Source organism: Myiozetetes cayanensis, unplaced genomic scaffold, assembly GCF_022539395.1.
Source record: "Myiozetetes cayanensis isolate MyiCay16 unplaced genomic scaffold, myiCay2020 scf5-8, whole genome shotgun sequence".
Taxonomy (NCBI): domain Eukaryota; kingdom Metazoa; phylum Chordata; class Aves; order Passeriformes; family Tyrannidae; genus Myiozetetes; species Myiozetetes cayanensis.
In genome coordinates, this window is record NW_026087742.1 from 42,795,008 (window position 1) to 42,807,395 (window position 12,388).

At 41.6% G+C, this 12,388-nt stretch overlaps 1 protein-coding gene across 2 annotated transcripts in view; it reads right to left on the bottom strand.

Annotated features, from left to right (window-relative positions):
• The window catches only part of RDX (radixin), a 44,953-nt gene extending 34,349 nt beyond the window's left edge, over positions 1-10,604 (bottom strand). The window contains exons 1-2 of one of the 2 annotated variants that reach the window (XM_050331841.1): positions 10,371-10,604; positions 2,120-2,191 (exon numbers count right to left, since the gene is read on the bottom strand). In XM_050331841.1, the coding sequence (XP_050187798.1) occupies positions 2,120-2,131 (12 nt within the window). In that variant the 5' untranslated portion in view covers positions 2,132-2,191; positions 10,371-10,604. Of the gene's footprint in view, positions 1-2,119; positions 2,192-10,370 lie in introns of those variants that run through there. The other variant, XM_050331842.1, reaches the window with a different exon arrangement.
• Positions 10,605-12,388: the final 1,784 nt, after the last annotated feature.

Sequence of the window (12,388 nt, forward strand, 5' to 3'; positions counted from 1 at the left end):
GTCTGTAAAGACAACTCCCAAGAGTTACAGTAAAATATCCACAGCAGGAGACCTTCTACAGTCCAGCACTATCAAATCCAAGCAGAACAGCAAGAACTCTTCAAAGAACAACGTCAGATTCCTTAAACATAACCAATGACTAGGCTCTTACAGTCTCCAAAGAAAGCCAAAAAAAAAAAAAAAAAAAAAAAAGGGAAGGAAGAGAGCTCTAAAGCATCTACCACTTAAGAAACAACAAGAACAAAATCTGAGGTTTGATTTTTATAGGTAAAATTACTTAACCTTCGGCATGTGTGCTACCTCTTCATTCACTGATTACCAATTACAATTACAGCAACCTGCAGTTTACAGAAAGACACTGAGAAATGTAATCAATTTATTTTCATTTTTAATGGCTCCTTTCACTTGGCTTCTCTCTAAGATCTCACATGCACCTACATCGTCAAAAGACATATGAGAACTCTTCATAAAAAGTCCCTCATAAAAGAAAAAAATTATCCTTGGCACGAGTCCAGCTTCTTTCCCAAGATCTGGTAGCTAATTTCCATTATTAGAGTGGATTGTGTGCTCTTTCAACACCCCTGCAATCTCAGTTCTAAAGATATTGCTTCCTTGTGAACAACCCTAAAACTCTATTTCCTTCAATTTTCTCTGGTCCTTAAAATAGAGAACCCCGTCTGCCTAAATTTCACGGTTCCAATCCTAGAATTTAAAATGAAGTTACTTCATTCAGGCTTTTTTTTTTTTTCTAGTCATCACTTCTGTGGCTTCATGGCTCTATAGCTGCATGGAGCTGCAGGCCTCAGAAATCACATGAGCTCAGAGTGACTTTTTGCCTCATTCTTAAAACACACTTTTCCAGCTGAGAAGCTCCATCAAAGGCACTACTCAATTCTCATAGCCAGCACTCAAACAGATCAGAAAACAGCATGCTGCTAATTCATTTTCCTGCCCTTTATAGTGCAGCCTTCTGTAAGAAGCAGACAACTTCAGCAAGTGCTAAGATATTGTCCCTCATCCATTATGGGGAAAGGAAAAAATTACAGAAACAAGGTATGGCCAGCTGGTCAGCAAACCAACCACAAAGCTCAGAACAGAACTTCTAGACCTTGCACACTCCCATATTCACATTATCCATCAAGCTGTACCAGTTCCAAATAATGGCAAATAAGGCAATACAGACTATTAACACAGGTAATTTCTGATTAATAGCAAAACCATTTTATACATCTATGTATAACTACGTATGTGGTACACATGTACATAGACACATTTCTTCTGGTAAAAGATCTGCCTGCTCCCAATCTACTATTGGAATGAAACATCAGTAAACAGAGAAAGCCTGAAGGCTACTACATAAACTGAGTTGAGTAGAAATAATCTGACAATTCAGTTCCCTTCCTGAATGTTTTGCTCACTGCATAGAAGAGGAAGAGACAACCAAAACTCATTTAACACATGGTAGATGAAATCCTAAGCAACCAGACAGACAGAAAAAGAACCAAACTGCTGAATAATTATCTCTTCAAAGACTTCTAGAATTATTATCAAAACAGAAGTCAGAGATTTTTTTTCCCCTGGATAAAAAGCAGATGAACCCTTATCTTAGCTGAAGTGAGAGGAATAGGGGACCACTAATGTTGCTTTTTTCCTCCCTTCAAAATTTACTTTCTATGTGCTCCTCCCTACCATGGTAAAAATACAATCCAACTTAGTGCAGACACTTCACACATGTTCTGTCTTCCCCTACCAAATCCTGTAGCAAACCCTTCCACCGATTCTCAGAGACACTGAGTTAGGTTTAAATTATGCCTCCATTAACCACTGTATATAAGCTCATCTCAAAGTCAACAATTCCTGAAAAGTCATTCCTCCTGCCAGCCAAATGGGTTCCAAGCACTGCTCCCATTCCTAGGTGTGTTCCCCCAGAGCTTGTGCTACAAAGCTCTCTTCACCTTTTTTCCACATGTTAGTAGTAAACTATCTCAACTTCAATTGTGCACTATCAGATCTTATGAAATCTAGAAAGAGCAGAGTCAAAACAACAAAAAGAACTGTTATAAGATCACCACTCTGAAATACGAAAACCCACTTAGATGGGTAACAAACAGCTACTTACTGGTTTCGGCATTTTTCTTGTTTTCTGCTGACTCCTGTCCACTTAAATCTTCTACGAATTCTTTGTCCCCTTCTGCCAAAAACAAAATTAAAACGGATGTTTTTAAAGTAATCAAAACTGAGTTCATGTACATCACAGCAAATAATACACATTCCAAAACAAGTTAAAAAAAAAAGTGCTCTACATGTACAAAATACACTTCTCAGATGACAAATAAAAAGCTACTAAGCCAGTACCAGAATCTAAAGATCTCCAAGCAGTAACATCCTTTTTATTTTCTGAAGAGCATTAATGCACTAATGTGCAAGTTCCTCAAGTGCTAGAAATTCTTTTTAAAACTTCTTTTATCAGACATCATCTACTTTTAAAAACCTCCAACACTATTTACAAGGAAGTAAAAGTTTGAAACATCATGAAGAAAAAAAAACCCTAGCAATTTTAAATCATCGAAACTGTATTTCATGTCTATAAAATCACCCATTTCTCTAAGCAAAGAAATGATACGGTCATTTTTCCCAAACGAAATAAAGTGCAAGTTCACCACCACAGTAAAAAGAAGGAAAAAAAATCTGCTCTGCTTGAAATAGAACCTTTTTCTACTTTATTTTTAAGCAGAAAGGCTGTAAGTTATGTCTACGTAGTAATGAAAGTATTCACTATTGTGTTCTGTTCCAAAACAGTTTCTATGCCTTGAAAAAATATGCTTGCAATGGTATTGGTAGACAGCATCCTGCCTCCCTTTCAGTTCATTCTAACTCAGAAAGAACAAGAAGCTAGCCAGCTCCTTGCACAAATTTACAGTAATAACACCTTCTTACACACATTTTCAGTAATGACTTCCATGAATCACACCTGTTGCTGGTTTGCAAAGAGTATCAAAGGTGGTACTGCCTCCAAAAATAATATAAACTGGAATTACACTTACACTAAGAAAAATGAGTATGACATACTACTCAGAATAATCTGAGATTTCATTATTATTACTCCATGGTTGCAACAGATGAATAAAATTTTCAGAATTGCTTAAAAGGAAAAAAAAAAGGATAAAAACAGAAGACTTATGAGTAATCCAGTTATCAAAACCAAACTTTCGTATAAATGATCTTTCGATCATAAATAAAAAGTAGTTTTATATATAAATTATAAAAGAAGTTAATTTTCCTTGCTTCTTGGCAATAAAAAAATACAGTAAACATCAGAAACATTTGCACAGCAATGTAAGGTTCACTAGCACTTTTTATTTCTTTTTCTAATCTTAGAGATATGTTTGAAAAGAGAGACTGAAAAAAGAGATGAAGGATGGAAAGAGAATTTAAGAAATGCCGATGCTGTTAGCTGGTAAAGAAAATCAATGTTAAGACTAAGGATTACAGAAAAAAATCTAATGACATAATGCCAATATGGGGCAAAATTTTGTTTAAGGAAAAATCAGTCTGAAAAAATTAAAACAGTATCTTTAAGTTATATTAATTATGCTGTAACTAGTGCAGCCCAACTATAAAGGTATAATAATACATTTGTTTAGCATAAAGACAATTACATTCCAGTAGATTTTTTTTTTTTAATTCCAGAAGATATTCTAAAGAACAGGGCAGTATCAGTAATGTCCCAAATGCAGGCTCACTGCCCGATGTGTAGCACCAATTTACACACTGAGATGAGGTACCTCCACTTCTTTATCCTAGTCTGTGCAAAGCAGGGAGCTGGATGTTAACCCACAAAAGGCTGGCACCGCGATCATCAAAACTTCACAACATTTATACATTGCAGCAGACAAAGGAATCACAGTTTATTGGCTTCAAGCTACATCGCTGTTACTGATTAGCATTCTACCTTCTGCTGGTTAAATCATTCTCTCTCTTCTCAGGCCCATTAGTCTGCATGCTCAGTCACTCTCTTCTCTTGAGTTGGTGGGTTTCGTGAGTTCGTGGGCGCTGAGTCATGGTCGCAATCTCATTCCTGCCGGAATTACCTTTTTCCCAGTTGGAGCTGATTCCTGCACAGTTGCTGAGTTGGCTTTCTTAGTTTCTTCCTTATCTTGGGAGTTCTGCCAAATGTCCTTGTGGCTTGTGAATTCTGCATTCTCTGTGCCCACTATCAGTGGTACATCCTTCTCCCCAAGCTTTGTTAACCTTCCCCTGGGTCTGAGATCACTGAAGCGTGTAAGCCCTCAGCCTTAACAAGGCAATTCTACTGACAAGAAATTTATCTTTTTAACACCTGGACATCAGCAGTAAGACTACTATTCCAAGATACTTTTAAATATATCCTTGAAAAATATGAATACAGATTTCCTCAATTCCTTGCCCTCCTTTTTTTTTTTAACAACAAAAGCTTTCAGGAAGAAGAAAAAAAAAATGAGGTGCTGACAATTCTGGTTTTTGATAAAAATTCAACAGCACGTTTCCATTTCACAGAATAGATTGCCTCCTCCCTCCTTTCCCTAATGTACTCCTTGAAAAAATTCAAAGGAGTAATAAAAAGCAAAACAAGCCTAGCTCTAATATCTGCTAAAGTTCGCAGGATTCTGAGCTGCAGTATCCCCTGTGTTCACCTTTCTGACAGTAGAGGTTCATTGCTTGAAAAACTGTGGGCAGATTGAAGCCCTAGAGTTACACTCAGTTAATTAACTATGCAAAAGCTAAATTAGATTCTCATCCACCATTTTGTAAGCGTGCCAACTCAACAGTACCAAAAGGAATAGAAAGTAGCACACTATTTGTATGTGTCTTTAGTTACACTAGCATTGAAAAGAAGGGGTATGGCAAGATGACTGATAAGGAAGTCCAGTCTCCAGGAGAGGAATGACAGCATATGGCACAAGATCGAGATCTCTGTTATCAGCTGATCACTTTCTGAGGTCCTTCTACAAGAGAACATGTCCATCCCTTTCTACAGTGGCTGTCATTCCCTCATACATTTTATCATTACAAATTCTTTCCTGAATATGTCCCAAATTTTTTCTTTGGGTTTTACCCGAAGCCATTGTTGTAATACTATCAACAAACCATAAATTACTTGTTTGAAAACATCTTTTAAAACCTTAGGGTAATTTTTAAAATCAGAAACACAAAGTTTTATAGGTTAATTTTATGTCAAACCACAATTGGTAGACATGTGTTTGCACGCAAGAGAACAAAGTTATTAGTAAAAAGCAAGAATCCTCTTGTGCAAAACTCAATAAAAATGAAGTCTCACTGTGAGCCTCACAGATTCACAGATCTTATGGGTGTGAGAAATTATCACAATATATGAGCAACAGAGTAAAAATAAAAATCTACACAAAACAGATAGAAACGCAGGTATTTTTCTGAAATGCTTGCTGTAGTATCTTTCAGTAGAGTAAAGAAAAAAATCCCTATCGTTTCTTTAAAAATTAAAAAAAAATTTAAAAACAGAAAATTAATAAATTTATAGCCAACTATGCTGAACTTGTTTCTATTTTATATATAATGCAAAAAACAGCCTGTGTCTATATGCTTTTATATGCTCAAAACGTTGTGCAATTTCAAAACAGTCCAATCACACACGTTGCAACTATTATACGTATATAAAAATCTAGAAATTTGCAGATCGTAAAACTGTGCAAAAATTGAAATCAAATAAGCACTGAATAAAACAAAAAGCACCCTATCTATCCCAATTATTGGCACCAGCTAACATTAAAAACAAAACACATATTAAAAAAAAAAAACAAACAAAACCAAAACAAAACACATTTGGTCAAAAGAAACCAAAAATCAGTCAGGCAAAATATTGTCCATCTCCACTATTATTACTGGAGTGGGAGTTCACTTTTGCTACTAACGCATTTCAGATAAATATATATTTAGCAGATGCAATCATATCAGTTTTACTTAATTTTTAACTTTGAAGCAACTAATTACCTGTAACACTCATGTGAAATGGCATTGCAAATGGGGGGGGGGGGAAGTCAATTCAGATTAGAAATTATATTCCTGTTGCCTCCAGCATTCTGAAACCAGTTTGTGACCTATCTCATTTTGGCATTTCAATTCCTAAAGGTGCCTCTTCCGAGTCAGGATTAGCAGGGTTGTGACTTTGCAGACTTCCTACCGCTACAACACTCAAGACCTTCCAGAGCATATGCAGTAATCTGGACTCTGGACCCCCAAAAACCAAAGTATCGGCAGGCTCCACATCACAAACAGACCAAAAAACTCACCCAGAACATCAAGAATTCTCTTGAAATAAAGAACTGTGATGTCAATTCATTTCACTACAAGAGAGTTAGGATTTTTAAATCAGTATCATCCATGTTTCCAGTTATGCCACAGAAGCCAACAAAAAAAGCAATTGTTGAAGGATGACAAAGAAAGCTTTCTTCAGAAAATGATGGTGCATAAAACGCTTGATGCCAAAATTCTGTCAAATAATTTATGCAGCAGCTGTTTTCAAAAGAAACATTCATACACACAGCTATGGGTCTGAGGTCAGGTGAGGATGGGATAGGAGACAGAAGGCTTGAGCAGGATGCTTGGCTGGTGGAGAAGTAGCACTTTAAAGTAGAGTCCCTATCTGACAGCTTAAGGCCTTCTCTCAGAAGCAGTTCCCCCAGCAGCATCCCTCCTAAACTCAAGCAAGAGGTTCATTATCTGTTTTCCTAAATAGAGACAGCAGGGACCACAGAACTTGAGCCATAGCAATATAACTCACTCATTTACTTACAGGAACTTATTTAAAATTAATATACTTTCTCTTTTCAAAGTCTTTTTACCACTCCATTTTTTGTCATACCTAAAGGTTTTAGATCTTTGGAGAGGCAGCAATAGGCAACTTAGAGGCCACTGTACCTGACTAACTGGTCTCAGATTTCTACAGAAACACCTCTCCACTCCAAAGCACTCTGTGAATGCCTGCAGGGCAATCATCTTTCACACTAACAGCTCCCTAATGACACACTTGCTGCAGTCCAATAAAGCAGTTCATTTGCCACAGACTTTACTTCTGCATACATCTTTTTCAGGCGGACACAGAGATCGCCCACACAGTTGTCTGCAATATAAGCAAACCACGGGGGAACTAAAACAAGACATTTATCTCATAGAGAGAAAGAAAAAAAAAGAAAAAAGACAAAAAAAAAGACAATCAAAGAGTTGAATTCTATAGCTAATATGTAATAATTGAGATTTGACCAGTGCTAGATATCACATGTAGAGTCTTACATATCAACTTTTTTTTTTTTTGAGCACTGTATCTTTTCCTTCCTAAACCCCCCATTTCCCCCAATCCTCCCTTCCCTGAAATACCCAAGATAGGCTTACACTCCCTAAAAAATAACTGCAGTATAACTAGTACAATTGTTATGTATTCAATGTATTTATAGGAAAACACATTTTGAAGAGTGAGGTACTGCTTCTAAACTGGAGTTCCTGAGAACCTCAGAAGCACAAATGAAAACTTAGCAGTTGCCAACACAGTAGTTCAATTAAAAGCAACACAAACCAGTCAAAGAATATTAGTGCAACGCTCGCAGTTTTGCCAGTTAGTGAATTGGTACATTTTAGACATGCTTATACAGTTTACATACAGTTAATATTTATTAAGTTTAATCGTATTTATTAAATATTTAATATTATATATTAATATATGTATTATTTTATCATAACAATATATTATTTCATTTATTTAACCTATTTATTAAGTATTAATCTTCAAGTACCCACAACTGCACTATTTGAACAACTCTAAGATCCTGAAGAGTTCTACAATGACAGGATGGTCAATCTTACCACATATATCCCAAGCATCAACAAAAATGGAAATTAAGAAGGGAAACTGATGGAAGTACTGTTGTTTCTAAGTGAAATAAGCCTTTCCCTAAAAATACAGTTAGCAAAGAAATATGACATAACTGAAATGCTGGGTATAATGTCATCTCAAAGCCAAGTACTATATTTTCTGAATGACACTGTTGAGTCTCAGAAATAGTTCCATAAAATAAAGGAAACTTATGAATGTGAACTGACCACTCACATCATTTTCCCTATACAGTAACTAGAGTTATTAAATTGAAATGTTCTAGTGTAAAGATTATTAACTCCCTTTTTTGGCCACTGTAATATTTCTTCTTCTTTGTACATGACTTGAACGTTTCACTTCACAGAGTGATTTATAAATGTCTAAAGCAGAAAGAAAAAAAAAAAAGTAATTCAAAGTACACCTAAGAATTAGCCTACTGGTAAAGTTAGTCCACAAATGCAGCTCTTCAGTGTAGAAAGGAAAGAGTTCACCTAGGCCCGCCTCAGCTCTGGAGTAAACTCGCTGAGCATGCAAGATACACTGAGTGCTGCTTTAATGGGTCAGTATCTTTCAACAATCAGTACTTTCTTCAGATGTTTGTATAAAGCTTTGTTTACATTTACAAACTTGAAAATCCTCCCTTTCCTCTACTCCCACAGACTCCTAATGCAATACAAAGTGATAGGACAGCTTTGATGTACTTAGCACGTCCAACAGAAAGACATAATGCCTCAAACAACTTTCCTCTTCACCTCTGCCAACAGAAGTGCCCCTTCTCAAAAAGCAGAGAGACTGCTGGAGAAGAAAGGCCGTATACCTATCCTAGCAAAGGCTAAAGAAACTTTCTTTACAAGGAACTGCCTTCTATTATCATAGCCTCTACACTTCTTACACCCCTCTAATTTTGTTCCTTGTAGGTGGATCCATATCCTCACTCTCTTTACACTTCACCCGATGTTCTGTGAAAGTTTTCTGCTGGCAGTTCTACCACCATCAAGTCCTGCAACGCTCTCTACTGCAATGGCAAAAACAGTCAGACCAGAACTCTATAAACACTTTTATACTTTTTCTTTCAGTCAGCACTCAAGGAAAACTCTCTGGACAGCTCCTGAAATGTCACACCATGTCACTTTCCATGCATTTTCTAAAGCTGTCTGTTATGCTTTCACTCTCCAGTCTCCCAACCTAATAGAAGAGCCGTGCCGCTTCAGGACAAAGCCTGGAAACATGCCAATGCCTTGCAATTCCCAGTTGCTGGGATGTTGCTTATCTGGGAACATTGCACTGACTTGCAGTTTATTTTTCTCACAGTCCCTCTTACGCTAAATCAATAGATCAATACAGGTGAGTCTTATAATCCAATAAACAGTTACTACTTGCCCCATCCTTAACGATTAAAAAAAAAAACCACTCGATCGCAGTAGCCGTGAGGTCCCTGTGCTCCAGGTCCTCCCTCGTGGCACACACACACGCTGCCCGGCAGAGCGGTGCCAACGCGCTGTCTCACACCTGACAGCGACAACCGCAGCCCCGCAACCTTCCGAACGCGTCCCCCAAAACACTCCCGCGGCACAAACACAACGGCAGGCATCTCTGATGAAAGCGAGATGCAGGGGCACGTCTGAAGCCTGACACAAACCAGTCGCAAAGGCAGAATTCATTAAAAACTCAGAACTGCCACTCCCATGACTCAGTTTAAAAAAAAATGAATCTTTCTAAAAGCCTGTACCAAAAAGAGGAACATGAAATACTTGTCTAGGGCGTTACATAGACTGGAAAAGACAGCTTAATAGCACCTTACAACTGAAGTGATTAGTTGTGTTGGCATAGAGTCCAAAGAGGGTTTTTTTTTGACGTTCAAATTAAGAAAACTGACAAAAGAGAAGCGAATTCCACCAAGCTGAAACTAAAACCTCTTATCCGCGCTAAACTTTAAGAGACAAAGTTAATTACAAATACCCACGACTTGTACAACACATTAATCCATTCAAAAACAATGCACAAAGGCTCATTCAGGGCCCCTGCGCCCATTACGTCGGTCAGCACTTAAGGACTCTTAAAAACGCACATTTGTCGAAAACAATAGACAGCAACAGATGCTCCACAGCACTTGTTTATGAAGTAATTCCTTATTATTCCCCCGCACCGCCGCAGTCAGCTGGCCCGGCCCGGCTGCCACATGTCTCCTCGGGTGTACCCCCGGCTCCGCGCCGCCGGGGACATCAATAATGCACGGGGGCTGCGCGGGCACGCGGGGCGCGCTCCCGGCACGGCCAAGCCACCCGGGGGTGGCCGCCCGGGCCCCGCTCCCGGCCGGGGGCGGCGGGCACTCCGCACACGGGCGGCGCGGTGCCGCCAACCTGCCGCTGCAACAAGTCGCCTGGTGCCCCCTCGCCCACCCAGGGCTGCTGCGGGCGGGCTCCCGCCCCCGCGCTGCCTGCCCGCGGCCCCGCCGGCAGCCGCCCGCGCCCCCCGCTCCCCACCTCACCTGGGGCTCCGCTCCCTCGGCGGCGCCGGGCGAAGCGGGGGAACGCGCCCCCCGGTGCGTGTGGCGCGGCGCTGTGCGCTGCTGGCGGGGCAGGGCGGTGTGTCCCCCCCGCCGCCCCCTCGCCGCGGGGCAGGAGGCGCTGCGGGGCCGCCCCGCGCTGCTCGGCGGGGCCGGGGCGTGGAGCGCGGCGGGCGCTGTGACAGCTCCGCAATATGGCGGCAGCCGCCGCCGTTCGGATTTTCCCCCCTATCAGATGTGGCTGCTGCTCCCGCAGTGCGCACGCGCGGCGCGGCCGGGCATGCGCGGCGGGCGGCGCGAAGCCGGCTGCCCGGAGGGGCGGCGGCCGTGAGGGGCTCCGGAGCTGGGCGGGGAGGGACGCGGGACGCGCCTCCCGTGCCGGGCACGGTGGGGGCGGGACACGGCGCTCCCGTGAGGGCACGGCAGCGAGCGCCCGCCCTGGGAGGCGGCGGTCCCTCCGCACCGGGCTCTGCGGCGCTCGGGGACCCCGCGGCACCCGCCCGAGCGCAGCCCTGGGCCGTGTGGTGTGTGTGCCTGTGCCCGCTGCTCCCGCGGCACAGCTGCCCTCTGGAAACTCCCTGCTCGCCTCAGTGAGGAGGGGGTGAGGACAAGGGGCTCTCCCGTTAACGCAGCCGGGCGGCGGGAAAGGAAACTTGGGTGAAGCCAGAGCCACGGAAGAGACGGTCGGCAGCGTGGGTGTTTCCCGTTCGAAGCCCGCCAGAAATAGTGCCGCCTTTTTGGCAGCGTGCGCTCAGGGGGCGCGGTGGGAGGCCGGGTGTTTCGCCAGATAGAAAGGCACGGAGCTGGCGATGTCACCAGTGCCGGGGTGCAGCGGGCAGGAGCGGGGCTCGGCGTGTGCTGAGCCAGGGGCTGGGTCGAGCTGTGACGGCTCTAGAGGGATACCCTTCAGGGTAAGAGCATGGAACGCAGTTTGAGTGGAGAGCACTGACCCTCTTTCCTTCCTCCATCTCATCGCTCTCTCCTTTTTCCATCGCTCTCTTGTGTGAAACAGTTGTGCTGGGTTATGGGATCACACTTTTTTTTTTTTTTCATGCACATATTTTCATTTTTTTGTATAGAGTCCCAATGGGGACAGAGAAGAAAAAGGTAGTAAGGAAAATCCTTCTGAAGGACAGAGAGGTTGAGGCAATCCCACCCCCCACTGTGTTTTCTCAGTTTATTTTTGTTTGCAAGAAACGAAGGTGCTGCTTGAGCTCAGTGGCAACTCACCAAGGGAGGCCAAACAGCAAAGCTCAGTGCAAAGGGATCCACTTGAGCTACCAGCTCTGAGTCATGCTGCTGCTATTAATACACCTTGCCCTCTGGCTGTCTGATAAAGAAAGGTTGGGGGAAGAACTATGAGGAATTTTCAATTTAAAACTGCTTCCAAAAAAATAAAAAGAACATTCTAGGATGAATTTGAGGTGGGGAGAAAGGGAAGAAGAGGAGAGCAGCCTGGCAGACAAGGAATAATCTCCCAGAGAATCTGTGGGGGCCTCATTGACTGATTTTTTTGATTATTTGGACAAAACAATTCCAATAATATAGATGACTACACAATACAAACCATGGTGAAATGATATTGGATTATATAAGCTTGAATTTAATTACTTCTGGAGACATTGAATGAGTTTCAGCTATGATGATTTTATGCATTATATTGTATATTTGCAACAGGCATTTCTCTCACAGTCATCATCACAGAACCTGAACATCTCAGACTATTAAAGGTATGTTCAATTTCTTACCATGGACTAAAATTTCATTGCTAACTTTGTTTATGTCATTTTGTTTCAAGGAAGAAGTGATAATGGATAATTCCTCCTTCTTTCTGTTCGTCATTGTGAAGAACATCCTGGCACGAAATAGAATATTTTGCAGTATGTTACACTTCTAAGTGTAACTTGCAGCCTCTGCAGTTACACAGTTCCACTGACCAGCCACCACTAGTGTGCAATGTACTGTTCCCCGTTCAGACGGCCTTTTCCTGCAGGTCAGAA